Source organism: Monopterus albus, unplaced genomic scaffold (genome assembly GCF_001952655.1).
Source record: "Monopterus albus unplaced genomic scaffold, M_albus_1.0 scaffold203.1, whole genome shotgun sequence".
NCBI classification, from domain to species: domain Eukaryota; kingdom Metazoa; phylum Chordata; class Actinopteri; order Synbranchiformes; family Synbranchidae; genus Monopterus; species Monopterus albus.
The window spans coordinates 787,821-805,576 of record NW_018128083.1 but is presented as its reverse complement, the minus strand read 5'-3'; the positions used below and the strand labels follow the sequence as shown (position 1 = coordinate 805,576).

The following is a 17,756-nucleotide window of genomic DNA, read 5'->3' as shown; positions in this document are numbered from 1 at the left end:
TGTTTTTGATGGTGAAAAATCCCCCTAGCAATATGCACCACTAACCACAGCTATAGTAATATCCTGTAGATATTTTAAGAGCACAGTTGCTGCTGCAAAAAGCAAGCAACATGCAGCGAGCACACATGGTTAGTGGCGTACATAACGTGCACACTGCCATAGGCATTGTATGCATTTGCTTATTGTTTGTCAGAAAAAGTTCCAATTGCAGGATTAGTTTGTTTTTGTTTTTTTTTTAGCAAATTTTTTGTTTGTGTTCAGTGACCTCAAGAATTCAGAAAAACCACTGACAAACTTGTCACCGCTCCTGATTTTCTTCGTCCACTTTGGGCTGAACCCTCTGACTGGAAGGTCACTGTGCCCCATCACCCTTTCTGCATTCCCCAACTTTGAGCCCAACTCCCAGACTCTTGTCTGTGTTGTCCAGACAACAGCAAGGAAACCCACAAGAATTTCTGCTTTGAACACCCCCCGCAACCACTACTACCCTTCCAAACCTGCCATATATAAATTATAACACATGGAGGAAGGTGTCAAAAGTTGAAGAAAAGAGGAAACAAAACGTGATGCTAAAACATTCCCTCAGTTACTTGGAAGAGTACTGACCACTGATATCCTTCTGCTTTATCAGAAAGATGCAAGGGGAAAAGAGTAATGAGTGTCACAAAAACAGAAGGGTAGGGCAGCTACAGAGAAGAGGGTCTGTTTTCAGCCAATGGTGTTGCAGGAGAGCAGCTCTGACAGTGACACGGGGCTCGATTTCCCCGCCCAGGGTGTAAAACAGTCTGGTTCTCCGTGACAGCTCAGACAATATGCTTGTGAGACACAGAACAGGAGTAAATCCCCAAGAGTTTTCACACACACTTAGGACTGTGATGGTCCACTGAAAACTGACCCTCTGGACAGGCTTATTTTTCTGTGTGGACACTGACCTGAACCACTTAACAAACATGGTGAGTTCTGCAGCTGCTCCATTAGCTTGGACTTTATTTTGGTTTTTTAACTTTATTTTGAAAGATTTTCAATGCAAGCTTTGAATTTACACTGTGATGTTCTTCTTTTATTTCTACTTTGTTGTCACTGTTGCTCATCCACCAGAATGTTCCTGTAGGCCACCTGCTTGTACATGTATGTCATGGTAACAGCTCCCACCTATTTCTATACACAGCCCCCTCTGACCTACTGTAGGCTGTAACCTGAGAGGGCTGCTCCTCACACAGAGCTGAAAACTCATAAAGTGAAACTTTATGAGCCTCATTAACACACAAGCCTTTGGAAGTGAGACTATCATCTCAGGCCACTCAGAAACAGACCACTGGGACATTAGAAAAAGACTGTAAAATGTTGTACGTTTTGTATATAAGAACATAAGTCTTTAATATTTTGTTTAGTTTGCCTCATTCACACATTTTAGAATGCTCCTAACATTCAAACACATGTGATCCAAATTCCTTCTGATCTCTAAAACCCTGTGCACATGTGTTGCCCTGCTCTGTGTGTGTTTTTTGTTTGAAGGATTTGCTGAGTGACTGGTTTGGTTCCCACATGCGTCTGTTGAAAGCTCACAGTGTCAGCTCACTTAATGGGCTGGAAGTTGCAAAAATTGGTGTTGAATTTTAGTTAGATTTCTCAGTACTGGGGCACTTGACCTGGAAATCATCAATAGATGTGCATCGTTTCATCTCTGTAAGTCAGTGTTTGTCATAAGACCCCCAGAGGAACGAATTGGGAATGCATTGTATCTGACAGCACGTAGGGAAAACATTACATTTTGAACAACAAGAGAATTCTGCTCGAATTTTTTACACCTTTGTTAAGTCTAGTTAGACAGTTTGTAAATGTCTCTCTCAGCTTGGATTCTCCTTAGACAGTATTTGGCTTGGGGGGTCTTTGGGTGGAAAACATTTCCCAAAACAGTCTCAAAATCTTCCCAGGACCTGTATGTTTCTCACAGTAGACAGAAAGGATGTGCATCATCCTGCAAAGCAGCTATGGGACTGAGCTCATTTTATTCACTTCTTTAAAAAAAGATATGGGAGATGACTCACTGTCAGCTTAAGCAGTCTCACTTCCGTTCTATAAGGTTTTTTGACTTGGAATAACGTTTTTAGTTCATTGAGAGCTATTTTGGGATGCCCCGTGTGCTGCAGTTGTGTCTGGTTTTATCATCTGAGAGCAATAAGCAGTCATGAAGACTTACACAGCAGAGAAAGAGGCAGCACCCTCCTCACAGCCCACTCAGAGAAGTTGAAATCATTTTCTGGGTCCAATTCACCATCTGTCCCTTGTGTTGTCAGTCCATGTGTATAACGGCTGAAGATTATTAATCAAGCTCAAATGTGAGAGGCCCTCATATATTTCATCCTGTCAGCCAAAAATGTTTAAGAGTTTCTTTCCAACTGGGAAATAGGATCCTGAATAAAGTCAATGTAGAATGAAAAGCAAATTTAATGGGTCAATGGCCAGCAGAGATGAGACATGTATCGCTTTATGAAATGATAATGAATGGAAGAATAAACGGGGTGATTAGCCCTATCAACTCACAGCAGGAAGGTTGTGGGCCTTTCTGTGTGAAGTTTGCATGTTCTCCTTGTGCCTGCGTGGGTTTTCTCCCAGCACATCTGACTTCCTCACATTAATTTGATTGGTGGCTCTAAATTTCCTAGGTGTAGGTGTGAGTGTGTGTGGTTGTATGTCTCTGCATGTCAGCTTTGTGACAGACTGGTGACTTGTCCAGGGTGGACACCCAGTGTCAGCTGGGATTGGCTCCATCCCTCCTGCATCTCCCCTTCTACAGGATAAGTGGTATAGATAATGAATGAATGGAAGAATAAATAAATAAGATGAATAAATAATTTTCTCTTGTAATAGTGCAGGAGCTTTCCACATTTAGAAGGTAGGGATGTTGTGGTTTTACTGGGAGTATCAGCTGAAAGGCCTGAGATCCATATCAGGTTGTAGTTTTTTTGTAAACCAAACACCAGTTGTAAAAGTAAAAAGTGAAATAGTAAAAAAACACTTCATAGAGTACATTTGAGTAATTAGGCGTTCTGCAAAATCCTGAACCTACTTCACACAATATTAATTGAAGTGTATAGTGTAGTGTAGAAGATACCACATTTCTCCCATGTATCAAACATTTTATGTAGCACCTTTAACTGCAATCTCTTGGGTAGTAACACCATTTGTGTTTGTGCAGTGAGAAAGACTCAGCAATGATGTCCAAAAAAACCAGTTTCATACACTATCTCAACTACCAAACATACTCTATTGCTGTAACTGTAACAGCAACAAAGGGACTACATACTGTGAGTATGTTGTGATGAAAGGCAGAAGATGAGACTGAGGAAGTGTGAGTATAAATAAAGCCAGAGTGTGAGGAGTGAGATAAGCTCTAGTTACAGAGCAGTGGGCCGACACTCTGCCTGTTATCTAAGCCTAGTGCTCCTTACATTGTCCAGTCTGTCATCCACTGGTGCTGTTAAGTTGACAATATATTCCTACCTCTTGTATCCTGAGTTCCTTGGGAGTGTTGGGTTGTGTGTGTCTTCAAAAATTAACTCTATGCATCCTTGCAGTGTAATTTAGCACATGACATGAGTGGGTTCAGGAGATGCTGTGGATCACCACAACAGTGGAGGAACATTTTGCAGAGAAACTCACAGAGCTTGTCTGGCTAACATGCCATTTACCATATCGCTGTTTTCTCATCAATATCATTGTAACTTCTGTGAGTGTTGCCACGATTTCTGTTTATATTGTGCAACAGTTGAGATTCAAAGGGAGATATTTATTTTCCAGGACACTTAGGTCCTAATCTTCCTCCTGGTTAACATACCGTTTAATCCTCCAACAAGCACGTGGACAGTGACACTGGTGTAGCGGCCATTGTCATGTAGGAGTTAGTAAAATCTAACTTGGCGGCTTCACGCATCTGGTAAATAACAAACTGAAACTACTGACTTCAGAGCATCCTACAGTATTTCTACTCTTTCTTTCTTTCTTTCTTTATTCATTCAAATAACCATTGTATATATTACAAAAAAAGAGCGATTAGAATTGTGCATAAGATGGGGTATAGAGATCACACCAATGGAGCTTTCATACAGTCTAAATAGTTAAAATTTTTCGAGCTGGCAACAGAGACGTCTCGGTTGATGTTTCTGTGTAGTATTGGGCTAGCCCAACCGAGGGGATATAATTTATAGGCCTGGCTTAATGATTAATTAGATGGAACATTGTGGGTGTGGTGTATGAATGTTAACACCTTGTATTAATTCTTTAGTATGTTACTTGTGTGGTGTAGAAGATAATTATTTAAGAATGTAATTATGTAAGAATGTTAACACTCTGTTATAATTTTTTTAGTATATTACTTGTGTGGTGTAGAAGATAATTATTTATGTAGAGATACTGCTTGTAAACCAATGATGGTAAGATGATGTCATGGGGTAGGACTGGATAAGTCTGACTTCTTCCTACTCCATTCAAGCATGTACTAGGTATAAGCAAATTGATATTGGATTAGCATTTGTTGGATATGTGTAAAATTATGTGTGTTGACATATCAACTGTCTTTACATGCTTGAAAGAATAAATCAAATCAAATGAATCTGAATCAGCTTCTCCAAATGTTTTTCATACTTCCTAAAATTCTTCAAATAACCTCACCAGTAATCTGATCTCCTGCAGCTCAAACAAGAAAACTAACAGTTTGCACTCAAAACACTGTGCTTCTGTGCTATAAAAGGCAGCCAGCCTCACCTCTTCTGTCCCATATATTCAGTTCCTTCCGAGTCAAATAGACTTATAAGAATTTTCAATTACATTATTGTCACATTAACCGGACCATCTTGAGAGCTGCATGCAAAGAAGAACAGAATTATTTATTGGAAATTATATCACTTCCTCAATCTTTTATAGACTTTTATTGTGTAGTTTTGAAACACATTGTCTGTTTACTGTGTTATATTCCTGTAAGAAGATTGGCTATCTATGTGGAATGTTGATTGTCCACTAAAAGGTTTTAGGACATTTTCCTCAGTTGTGTGTGTTTGAGATTGTGTCATAGTTCTCACCAGTTTCCATTCAGGAAATGCCAGGGCAGCCTCTTCTTGGATTTGTTTGGGTTGGAGAGAGGGTTGACAAAGGTGATTTTCCATGGAGCACATCTGAGGATCATTTAAGGTGATAAAAGTGATTGACCAGGAACAAATTCCCAACATGCCTCATGATAATTTACTGCGATACCAAATACCTCATTCAGTGTTTTCCCTTGTTTGTCAGTCTGTCTCTCTCCTCCTTGTATCTCACCCTGCCCCCGTCTTTGTATCTAAGATACTGTGGGAAAATCTAATGTGTCATATTTACTGACTTCCTGTCCATTTTAAAGAAAGACCTTGTCTTAACTATGTGCTCTGTCTCATCTTGAACACCCTGCTCCCGCCACTCTTTCTGGGAAAATGAGCATTTCTCTAAATGTTAGTGAACTTTTAGTCGTGTGTGACAGATTTGTTCACCACCACAGTGGGTGTTGTGCTGGTCCCAGCAAGTGTCTGAATGTTTAATAGACAAGGTGCTGACCTGACCCTAAGGTCATCCCCAGGATGTCAGTGGATAAAAGGTCAGAGTGAACCCATAAGGTACATTTCCATAGGGGGGACCACTTCCAGGACCGGTTCCTGTTCCAATGAATCTCTGGGGCTAGACACTTTTATTATGTTGATTTAATTGTGTCTTTACAGAAGTAGTTTGATGATATGGGAAAAAGTTGTATTTACTCAACATCATTCTTTCAAATATGGGGATTTCCGTTCCTTAGTACCATTATGAAATACCTGAAGAATGCATGTCACTGACTGCAGACTAGTTACCTCATAACACTACCACTGATTAGTCTGAATGTAAATGCACTGAGGAAACTCACCAGTCCTCCAGTCTCTTTGCGAGTCCCATAAAAACCACTTTGACCTCCCCATCAAACAATCCACCAATAATTTAAAACTCATCTCTGCAACATTTAATAGTAAAAATATTTTTTTCATAGACAAAAAAGTTAAATTAATAACCAACAAAACACTCATCACTTAATTCTGCAATGACTTTAAACACTGCTGTATAATGGGCAATACTGAGTAAGTTCATTGGCTTCAGGACTCTTCTCCACTGACAGCATGATTTAGCTGGATGTTTGGCTCTGGATGCAATTTCTCAAATGTGCTGATGTTTTGCTTTTGTCGTTCCATGTTAGCAGTATGTAAATTGAGCATCTTTAGATTTTGGCAAGTCCATCCATCCATTATCTACACCACTTATTCCTGAATAGGGTTGTGGGGATGCTGGAGCCAATCCCAGCTGACACTGGGCGAGAGGCAGGGCACACCCTGGACAGGTCGCCAGTTTATCACAGGACTGACACATAGAGACAGACAACCACACTCACTCCTACAGGCAATTTAGAGTTGCTAATCAGCCTAAGCTGCATGTCTGGGCTGTGGGAGAAAGCCAGAGTACCTGGAGAGAACCCATGCAGGCACAGGGAGAACATGCAGACTCCACACAGAAAGGCCTCATGTCGGCCTGGGCTTGAACTAAGAACCTTCTTGCTGTGAGGCGAAAGCATTAACCACTACCAGGAAGTCGAACATGAAAAAATAAGTAAACTGAAGACATCAACTTTTTTACTGTTTTTGTTTTTAGAACTGAACAAATAATCATTTGACTGGAAGAATAATCATCAGATCAATACAGCCATATGTAATCAAGGATGGAAGTAGAATTGAGACTTCCTTTCACTGTACAATACAGTTTAATTGGGTTCCTTCAGCAGTACACAAAAAAAAACAGCTAGAAATTTTTAAAAAGTATAATGTAATCAAGATTGGAAATAATCAGCAGATGCAACTCTTCTTGATTATCTGGTGTCTACAATTGTCCTACAGTTGTATTTTCCCTAAAGTAAACTGTGTGCATGAAAATAATAACCTCACATGTGGATTTGTACCTCTTTGAGAAGTAGCTTCATTTGGCTTATTGCCTGATCCTATCTTAAAAGTTTTGAAAGCATTTCTTGTGTTGTCTGATGAGCTAATGTTAATTTGTGAACAGGGTGGAGTGAAGAGATGGGAGAGAGATGAGGGAGAGGCAGAGACAGCTGTGCAGTTAAAGTGCTGAAGACCAGCTGTCTGAAGGGCTGACCAGCACAAGCAGGCGTGTGCAGGAATCCAAAAGAGTCGCAGCTGAGTCTGACTTTGTTGATGTGATAGTTTCAAGGGTTGAACTGTGGTTTGAGCAATGGGTCTATGTAGAATGAGAGAACGTTTAAGTGAAACCACTAAACAGGCCACACAATAGGCTGTAGCCCTCTGCAGTTACAGGCAGCGAAACATTACACATGCACCTTATCATGACCTAGATAGATAAAATGTGTGTATAATTAGTGACTCAAACACAGTTTGTAGTGATGATCCTGAAAATAATTAAATGCAAATGACATCTTCAACTACAGTGATGGTTTCAATGAGAAAATACAATACAAATCTTGGTGGTGTGGCCGCTGTCTGTCATCTGACCCCTACACATTTTGCCTGCATGTCTGTAGCATAACCCAGAGGATTAGGCCATAGAGTTAGCTGAGGCTTAGTGTGCGTGTTTGTGTTTTTTTTTGTGCTGTGCTGTGGTCACTGTGCTCCACAGGCCTGCATCCTAACAGGTGCTGAACATGTTGGGCTCTGATGGTGAATGGGCTCTTTGTTGCACAGAATTCACCCTCAGACAGAGCAGGCCCCCTTACACACATACAAACACACACACACACACACACACACACACACACACACACACACACACACACATACCCATCAGCTGAGGGTGCTGTGTTTGTTTTGTCCACAGTGTAACTGTCTATACCTTACTGCTATAGTTTCAACATCTTCATATTTGTTAGCTTTACGGACTATAGTTCTTTCATTAGTAAGGATGGTCAACCGTTTCATTTAACTATAGCAACAACATTAACATTAACAACTTCACTCTTCTATGAAACCTTTCTAGCAGAGTTCCAGGCACGAGCACATTAGTGAGGTCAAACACTGATGTTGCATGATAAGGCCTAGGTCACAGCTGGCATTTTAAAAGTACTGAATGGGGCTGAGGTCAGGCCTCTGTGCAGATCAGTCAAGTTCTTCCACATTAAACTCAGAAAACTGTTGCCATGTTGAAGAAAAGGCCAACACACACAACTAACACAAAGTTGGAAGAACGTTATTGTTAAAAATCACTCTCCATCATTAAGGTCTTGAGCTGAAGACTCGGGACAAATCTGTTGTCCCCGGATTTGGATGGGCTTGCTCTTAGGAGTGGAGCTGCTTCTCAGGAGGCCAATGCCTCTTTAGAATGTCGGTTTCACCAGGGTCCTCCTATTATTTGGCTGTTCAAAGATACTGTATCTTGCCAAAAAAACACATTTAATTCCAACTGATCATTGCACGATCATTCTGGTAGTGTTTCTAGAGTTTAACAAGGGATTTGGCTTAAAAACGTACTTTCCACTTTGCTACCAAAAGTTTCTTTTTGTTCTCAACTTTCAACTAAACTTAAATGGTTTAAGTATTGACACGTTTTCTTTAGGTCACCTTATGTTTATTCACCAAAAATTATATTTGAAAATCACTATGCTGGATAATAAAAACACTTCTTGTGGTGATGTCAGCATGCAATCTAAATAAAAAAAAATGAACACAAAACCACAAAAACATGCAGACGAGAAACACACCTTAAGGAAGCTCGAAGTTTTCTTGTTGAATTCTCTGTTTCTGAATGAATTTCTTTTTCTGAATGACTCTGAGACAAAGGAGGGGTAGTAACTCGCATAGGTATGTGCAGCCAGATCAGAGACTTTGTCTGATTGGCTCAGTATTCCGCAGGCCCAGTCTACTGACTGGTTAAAATTCTTGTGGCTATGACAATGGTTTCTGATTTTGAAGGCGCAGTGGAGAAAGGTTCACATCTAATCTGCAAGTTACTGAATGAGAGAATCTTTTGAGCGTGTTAATTCTTCCACCATGGCTTTATGTTTGAAAAACACATTATATATAACTATAATGTGGAATAACACATTTAAACACACAATTTTAAGCAACACATATAGTTTGATACGACACATATGTGGATCATTCTGTGGGAAGAAAGGAACAGTTAACATTGTAAACTGTGTAACTTTAAGAATAAAAGACAAAAGCAAACAATTATCAGCACATAGTCATTAAAATAAAACGAAAACAATTTACCAAGTAATCTTTGGAGTAGTACTGGGGAATTTAGGATGTCAGAATTAACAAATAGTTTATTTGTCAAACATCTTAAATAATAGGCATGTATTAGTTTACATGGAACACTCATGTGTCACTTCCATTTATACGTTTTGGATCACATTAATGTAACTTCACCGGGAGAGTCCTTACAATGCACCAAGGCTTCCACCCAAAGTCTAACGCCCAGCGACTGTACAAAAAGCCAGAAAGAAGATGGACAGGGCCTGGTGAGTGTCAAGGCCACTGTCCTGGATAAAACCCAGAGCATCCAGGAGTGCATCAGCAAGATGGCACCCAAAGATGAAGTGGCGAGATAATGTCTGAGACAGCAAGAGACAGGGACTGAAGACCAACCAGAAGACGTGCCAAGAAATAGTAATGTCCGGCATGGGATATACCACCAATAGATAACTGAGGCGGCTGACACTGGGAAATTCTACCAGTTGCTGGAAAGGGCTGGCCAATCGGATCACATTGAGGCAGTGGTCATAGCAGCACAAGAACAGGCACTAAGTACCAGATCAGTTGAAACAGGGGTCTACCAAACCAGACAGGCAGTCCCACGCAATACAGGCAGGAACAGCATACACTGAATGGCACAACCAAGTGGTTGGCACTGTGTTCAGGAACATCTGTGCCAAGTATGGACTAGACCTCCCAAGTCCAAATGGAAAATAACAGGGCTAAGATCCTGTGGTACTTCCATATCCAGACAGACAGAAAGGTACTGGCCAATCAATCAGATACCATGGTAGTAGACAAGGAACAGAAGGAGGTAGTGGTGATAGACATAGTGGTGGCAAATGACAGCAACATCAAGAAGGAGTATGAGATGCTTGAGACGTACCAGAGCTTGAAAGAGGAACTAGAAGGTAAAGGCCAAAGTGGTCCCAGTGGTGGTAGGACCACTCAGAGCTGAGTCCTAAACTAGAAGAGTGGCTTCAACAGAGCCGAGGAACAACATCAGAGCTCTCTGTCTAGAAGAGTGCAGTGCTAAGTACAGCTAAGATACTCTGCAGACCCACCAAATCCCAGGCCTCTGGTAGAGGACCTGAGCTTCAGAAAGACACACACAGTGTGGGGATATGAGATGATTTCCCCCAACCAGGAAAACAAACCATGAAAGGTGCAGTTATGTGGCATAATATTTCCCTATTAGAATACTAGGGTGCTTTTGATATGTTGTACTGAGCAATGTAATCACTGACCCACTGGCAGGTCAGTGACCTGTAAGGGCTCACATTGAAAACACAACAATACATAAAGTTTTCTCCAGACATAGTTTGTTTGCATTCACAAATATCTTATATTTATCTTGTGAAGTGTGAAACATTTGGTATGTATCACACTGAACTGGCAGCTGACTGTTATGTTGCACCCTATTAGTCACTATTTTGTTGTGTGACAGCCAGTCAGTTAGTCAGCCTAAGTGACATCATGACACAATAACAGCTCAGTTAGAACTGGTCCATCTGTCACCAATCTCTATTTGTACCATTTGAAATATATATTGATGAGATAATTGTGCACACCCATTCTTTCTGTGTGTGGCTGCACAGAAGGCAAACCAGCTGTCAACTCAATTCTGCCCAGTGGTTTTGGTTTGTGGAGACATGTTTCATTATTCACAGTATGTTTCTCATAATGACAGCTGGCATAGCAAGAGCAACTTCAGCAAAGAGGGTGACATTGAGCAAAAGGAAGATTTCACACATCAGTAATTGTGGTCACTGCATGTTGCCCAGTATGGTTTAGATGTGTCACATGCAGAAAAGAGCAGAACAGTTAATGCACAATTAGTGGCAGTGAAGACTGCCTCAATACATAAAAAGCAATCATCATTCTTCTACTGCACACTACAAATGGGGTTCAATGAAATGAGGCTGCAATTGCACAAGTCAGTGTAATTTTGGAGTAATGGAGACAGAATGCCCACAAGCCTGAAAGAGGAAGCTTTAAAGAAACTTGCTTTCCTTTATCTCTTTGTAGGAAGCACAAATAGGAAGTGAGGATAAAGAGCAAGAAAAGTCATTCAAAACAAAAGTGCTCTACTTTGTTTGTTTCACACTCTAACAATAAGGGAAACAGATACTTTGCAACAACTAATTGTGTTAATTATAATTTCTGCAATTATGTTGTGCAATGTTTCCTTGCACCTTAGAGCAACATTTTACCAGACTAAATGTTGTTAGGCCTACAGCAGCCAAAAGTGGCACTCCTGTATTCAGAAGTGTAGTGAGATTCATAGCAGACCATGTCAAAACAATTTTCAAGCAAAACATGCATTTAAATGTGGATTGGTACAAAAACAAAAAATGACCATATGTTGCATATGAAAATTCATGGAATTTACATGTTAAGCATCTTGCTTTAGTCATGCACTCTACCTGCCTACAGGTACAGTATATTAATGTTTATCCCAATTTTATTTCTTCTTTATTTTAGAGCAAACTTGCCAAAGCTCTGTATGACAACACCGCAGAGTGTGCTGATGAACTGGCCTTCAGAAAAGGAGACATTGTCACAGTGATAAATCAAAATGTGGCTGGTACCAGTGGATGGTGGCTGTGCTCTCTGTATGGACAACAAGGACTCGCCCCTGCAAACAGACTTCAGCTCTTACCTCACACTGGAACCACTGCACACTGCTTAAGCCATGTAACAGAAAACTTCAAATTAACTGATACTAAACCTGATGATGATATGGAAAATATCTACCAAATCCCAAGTGTGCCTCGACTCTCCAGCAGTCCAGCTTATGAACGCATGGACATGATATACAAGGTCCCATCCACTCCTTTATCAGCTTCAATAAGTCCAGTAACATCAGCACTTAAGCACAGCACAGAAGGACCTGAAGGAAACAAGGTACAAAATCTTTGCTTCTACAAATGTGAATCTGTGTTTTTGCTTGAAAAAAGAAAAAGCCTGAAAGTAGGTGTTATTTAGTTTATTGCTCCAAGGTCAAAGTTGGTTCTTTCCTTGGAAAGTGTTCAAGTCAAAGTGTTTGTTATACTGTATGTACAGTAAGGAAACATGTTTCCCTGCACAATGAAATTCTTCCTTTGCTGTCCACAATGAATGCCAAACAATATGGCTGCTCGTGTTGCTGCTCATGGTTAAAGTAGTAGATTGTTGGAGAAATGCAGTGTTGTAGGTAGGTAGGTAGGTAGGTACTTTACTGATCCCTCAATGGGGAAATTTCAGAAGCCCCCGCTGGCAAAAAGAGCTTACAGATGGGGACCAGGGGCCTCTCTCCATGGGGAGCACTAGGGTGTTTATGGGCCTGTAAAAGCCAAGCAGACACAGATTTCAGACACTTTTAAGTGCATACAGTAACCTATGCCACCAGGGACCCCGAAAGACAGCAGTGTGTGTACGGGTGCTTAGGCAGCACAAAGTAGGGAGACACAGTATCAACATATACTGTATATTCACTATTACCTCTCCTGCTCCAAGGGAGCCCTCTTCCTTTCTGCAGTAGCCACCTAATATTCAATGAGCAGCATGGTTTCTATTATAGAGCTATGTTAAGTGGAATAATACATGTATAATGGAGTTCTTTGGCACTCTCAGCAGGCTTCAGGGTAAGCACTGCCCCATTAATGCACTGACACAGAGGTAGTGGTAGATGCTGCTTTGATCAAAGCAAGTGTTACCAGTCAAGCCCAGTATTACAGCCTGTGTCTCGTCTCCAGCCTTCTTTCTTCAGCACAGTATCCAGTCCAAGAGGGGAGGTTTACGATGTCCCGAGCCCAGCAAGACGAGGATCTGCTTACATTGTGAGCTCCTTAATGAGCACACACACACACACACACACACACACGCACACACACACACACACACACACACACACACAACAAAAAGGATTAAAGCACAGACTTTTTATAAAAATACTGCCACTTAAGTGGGTATTAGTATCATATCGTATCATATCTTCTTTGTTGTTGTGATACTGTATTTGCAGGAATCAACAACTCCAAGAATTATGTCACGAAAATATTCACTGATTCCAATTTCGAAGCTGGAGAAGACATTTGACTCTCCAGAGAGTTTAAGTTGTAGCAGTCCAAGAGACTCTTATGTAAGTTTCAGACATCTGGAGGGATTAATGACACAAGGAACCTATGATATGCTAACCTTGAAATGCAGCCTTTGTTTCAACATATTTTACACATTTGCCACCTCTGCTAAGGGTTCAGTATACTTGAAACAAACTAACATGTCTACACAGATTGTGTAGCAAAAGCAGCACCTTAGTAGAACTGCAGCAACTTGAGTCCTCTTTCTATGTCTGTGTTATATGCAATAAGGCACAGTACTGAGTATAAATCACCCATGTTTTGATAGCAGTCAAAGCCCAATACACAATCACTGTAGTTATGTGCATAAAGGTACAAAATATGCTTTAAGCTGCTTTTTTGTGCATATACTGTAGTGTGTAAATCAGGAACTCTTATCTGTTCTGTCAGACATGCATGAGATGGATGATGCCTAACTGGTTCTAAATACAAAATTGTTTAAAACTTTTCCAGTGGTCCACACTTGAATGTAACGTGGAGAACCTGCCATCGCAGCCTCCTCTTGGCAACCTTCCTGTTCTCTCTCCAATCTCTTTGAGACACTTACTTTTCACTATATAGAAATGAATGCCTGCCTCATTCCTGAAGGTCTACTTTTCTGCATAATAACAGCCTTGTTTTTGTGCCTAGATCTATGCAGTACCACCACCCTTGACTCAGGACCCCAGCTATGACATCCCTGTTCCCTCTGCCACAGAAGCCCAACAGAAAATGATCAGTGGATACAGCACCCTTCCCAACCTCCATAAGCCTGAGTGGATCTATAATGTGCCAGTGAGTCCTGAGAGACAAAGTTCACCCCAAGGCTCCCATGACACCATTCCCTCCAAAACAATTTGCAGGCAGCTCTATGACACTCTTCCAGCACGTGCTTGGCCCAGTCAAAGAGGCTGTCCTACTTCATCATTTTATGATGTACCAAAACCCATTTCTCTTGACATCCAAAGTCTGCCCAAAGACCTGCCAATGGCCCCAATTAATGACAAGCCCCCAGCTCAGACACTTACAGAGGAGTCAATATATGATGTTCCATCCCAAGAGGAACCCCTCAACCGGGCTCTCGGTGATCCCCCCGGTGATCATATACCCCTAGAGTGCAGGGGTGACTCAAGTGATGCCCATGAACTCAAAGGGGTGTGCCTGCACCAAATGAGGAACTTTCTGGTCCGTACTTCTTTTCATGATCTTCCAGGAACTGCTGAGTTTTTATTGCAGGAGGACAAAGGTAGAGGTAGAATCCAACATTGTACAGCAGCAGGTAGTCTAAGAATCAGCACAGCCTCCAGCTCTTCCACTAGCTCTTGTGATTCTCTGGCTCTGAGTTCATCCTCTCCGGAGCCACTACGAGAGGTGACACTCAGCCAGGATGAGGCATGCCGCAAACTTCTGGACCTACAGGAGTCCATTTGCAGGGCTGTGCCCCAGCTCATGAAATTTGTCAGTAGTAACTGGAGAAGCAAAGAACATCTGAAGAAACACCTCAATGAGATCAAAGTAGCAGCAGATGGGATTGCATTTTCTCTGACATGCTTCCTAAACTTTGCTTTGGACATTAAAGGTAATGCCCATCGTTTGACAGACACCAACCTTCAGACAAGGCTCTATAAACAGCTGTCCATTATAGAGAATTCAAGTGTGATCCTACAGCAAACAGTGAGTGCTCTGAACACAGCCTGCTGGCCCCTCAGCATACTATGCCAGGAACCGGGGCAGGTCCACACACCTGATCAACTGGAGCGCTTTGTTATGGTGGCACGCACTGTTCCAGACGATATCAAGCGCCTGGTGTCCATCATCAATGCCAATGGCAAACTTCTGTTCAGAGCTCCTCAAAAAGATCCAGACCCTATCAACACCACAAGTCAGCCAGAGACAAAGAAAAGTCCTAACAGGAGCAAACAGGGAGGGGACTTAGTGGAGGATGAAAATGATTATGTAGAGCTACAGGTAAAAGCTAGGTCTTCATCATATAGCTTGCCATAGTAAATGGATGACCTTTTATCTAAGTAAGACCAAAGCCTACTTAATAATGTAACATTTTTGCTTTGACTTTTCCTCAGACTAAGGATGAAATTGAAACGCAGCAAAAGGAAGTGCAAAGAGAACCAAAAGAAAATGTCACACTAGTCTCTAACAAGGCACATGTGAGTATCTGCTACTGTATTAACACAAAGTAGGCCCATATTCTTGCATTACTATGATGAAAACAAAAATCACTTAGAAAATCTGATTTTTACTTTTCCGTCTAAAATGTAGTTACCCAGGATTTAAGAAATTTCTCATAGTCACTTTAGTCTGATGTGTGGCCACCTTCACCTTCTTTGTTTCATTCCCCTGTTGCTCAGGATGATAACAAGCATCATTCCTCTGAGTCGAGCCGTGGTACAGAAAAACATCGACCACCCTCCATGTCAGAGCACTGCCGGCTTTACTTTGGTGCTCTCCAGAAGGCCCTCAGGGGATTTGTGGGCAGCCTTCAAGATGGCCAGCCACCAGAGAAATTCATCTCGCAAAGCAAGTTGGTGATCATGGTGGGCCAGAAACTGTTGGACACCCTGTGCAGGGAGGCCCAGCGTGGAGAATCTAACCATAGCCTCCTGTGTAAGAGCAGCCAACTGTGTGCTCTCTTGAAGCAGCTGGCTGTGGCCACCAAGAAAGCGGCGCTGCACTTCCCTGATAAGCAAGCTCTGCATGAGGCTCAAGAGTTTGCAAAGGAACTGGCCCAAGGGGCACAGCACTTTCGGACATCGCTTGACCTCTAAGAGCACAAATTTGGTTGCACAGCCAGAAGACATTTTTTCATTCATCAGTCATATAGCTATGTCTTTATTAAGTCATTTCATATTCAACTGCTTTGACACCTATAGCCAAATAGTTCAATGTTGTTATAATAATGAATGCAGATGTTGGTTAAAACAATCATGTCATTAGTAAAAGTTGCTGGAATGAAAAGAGAATTTCAAATATGGAGCTGTATTTGTACTTCGATAATGTGGAGCTCTAAAATAAATTGCACATTTATGATACTGTACAATGCAGTTTAAGCATAAAGAATGGAATATAATTTTTTTAAATAAAATTTACAACAATTCTATTTTCTTGAATATTGTTTGCTGTTTGGATGTTTTTATGTATTTTATTTCTAAACTATGTAACAGGTATATGCTCCAGGATAGCAGTTTGATACTTTTTGTGAATAACTATGTAAATGTTCTAAAAGATGTGTTATGCATTTCCATTTTTTTCCACAAAAGACTGGGAATAACACATTGGATTTTTTTATATTAAAATTAACAACAAAAACTGATTATGCTGTCATTAATGTCTGTCTGAAGTGTACACACAAAAAAGTAAACCTGTAAGAAAAGAATATTTAAAGAGCCCATGGCATGTTTTCACTTGTTTTCTGACTTATCTACAATATTACAACAGCGAATGAGGTGTGAGCAGCTGCGGCTGCAGGTAGACAACTGACTTTTATACACGTCTCGCAAACTCATGCTCGTGAGACTTTGTTTTCTAAGAAAATAAACCCTCCTACTGTCCTCAAGTCAAACTGACCCATGGGTGTCATACTGCTTTCCCCCAGTAGGCGCTGCTGTGGGGGAAAACCCTCAAGTCACATGACTGTTTCCCCCTGCTATGGTGCCCTAACCTTTGGGTCACGTGACTGCAGTACCGCTGAACCCTCAGGTTAGGTGACCACTTTCCCCTGCTCTAGCCCTCAGGTTGGGTTCCCCCTCTATTCTCCCACCACCCTCGAGGTCAAACGACCCTGTGGCCATCAAAGGTTTCTTAGGCTCGTGTCAGGGTTTCTCTCTCTCTCCCTCTCGTTTTGTTTTTCTTTGCAGGGAAACGGTTATACTAATAGCCTTTTTACCGCCGATTTTGTCTTTGCTTCCTCATGCTTATGGCATGGCTGTGGGTGTCACCGCCACGCAGGTTCTATAACAGATTCTTTCTAACAACCGCAGGGCATCAGTGTTTTCAGTCCAATCCATTTTGTTGTTGAGTTGGACCCCTAGGTGGACCAGTCAATTTTCCTCACACCACTTCACAAACTCAGTAACAACGCTCCTGTATTCCCACTCCCCCCCCGATACACATCCAACAATGGCGGTGTCATCAGAGAACTTTTATAGGTGACAGTGGTGGGAGTTGTACTTGAAATCCGACGTGTAGAGGGTGAACAGAAAGGGGGAAAGCACGTCCCCTGGGGTGCCCCCGTGCTGCAGACCACCACGTCCAACACACGTCCGACACACAGCCTGACGAACTGAGGTCTGTTTGTGAGGTAGTTAATGGTCCATGCGAACAGGTGTTGGTCCACACCTGCCCCCTCCAACTTCCCCCTCAGCAGTGA

The 17,756-nt window shown here is 41.6% G+C and overlaps 1 protein-coding gene across 2 annotated transcripts; it reads left to right on the top strand.

Annotated features, from left to right (window-relative positions):
• The first annotated feature begins 473 nt into the window (after positions 1 to 473).
• cass4 (Cas scaffold protein family member 4) lies at positions 474 to 16,361 on the top strand. Of its 2 annotated transcripts, XM_020618286.1 has the most exons (7): positions 474 to 953; positions 11,757 to 12,179; positions 13,010 to 13,093; positions 13,279 to 13,395; positions 14,024 to 15,340; positions 15,454 to 15,537; positions 15,739 to 16,361. In XM_020618286.1, exons 1-7 carry the CDS (start codon positions 951 to 953, stop codon positions 16,153 to 16,155), a joined length of 2,445 nt encoding a protein of 814 aa, XP_020473942.1. In that variant the 5' UTR covers positions 474 to 950; the 3' UTR covers positions 16,156 to 16,361. The 2 variants fall into 2 exon arrangements, with proteins under 2 accessions (XP_020473942.1, XP_020473943.1); XM_020618287.1 differs by lacking the exon at positions 13,279 to 13,395.
• The last annotated feature ends 1,395 nt before the right edge of the window (positions 16,362 to 17,756 follow it).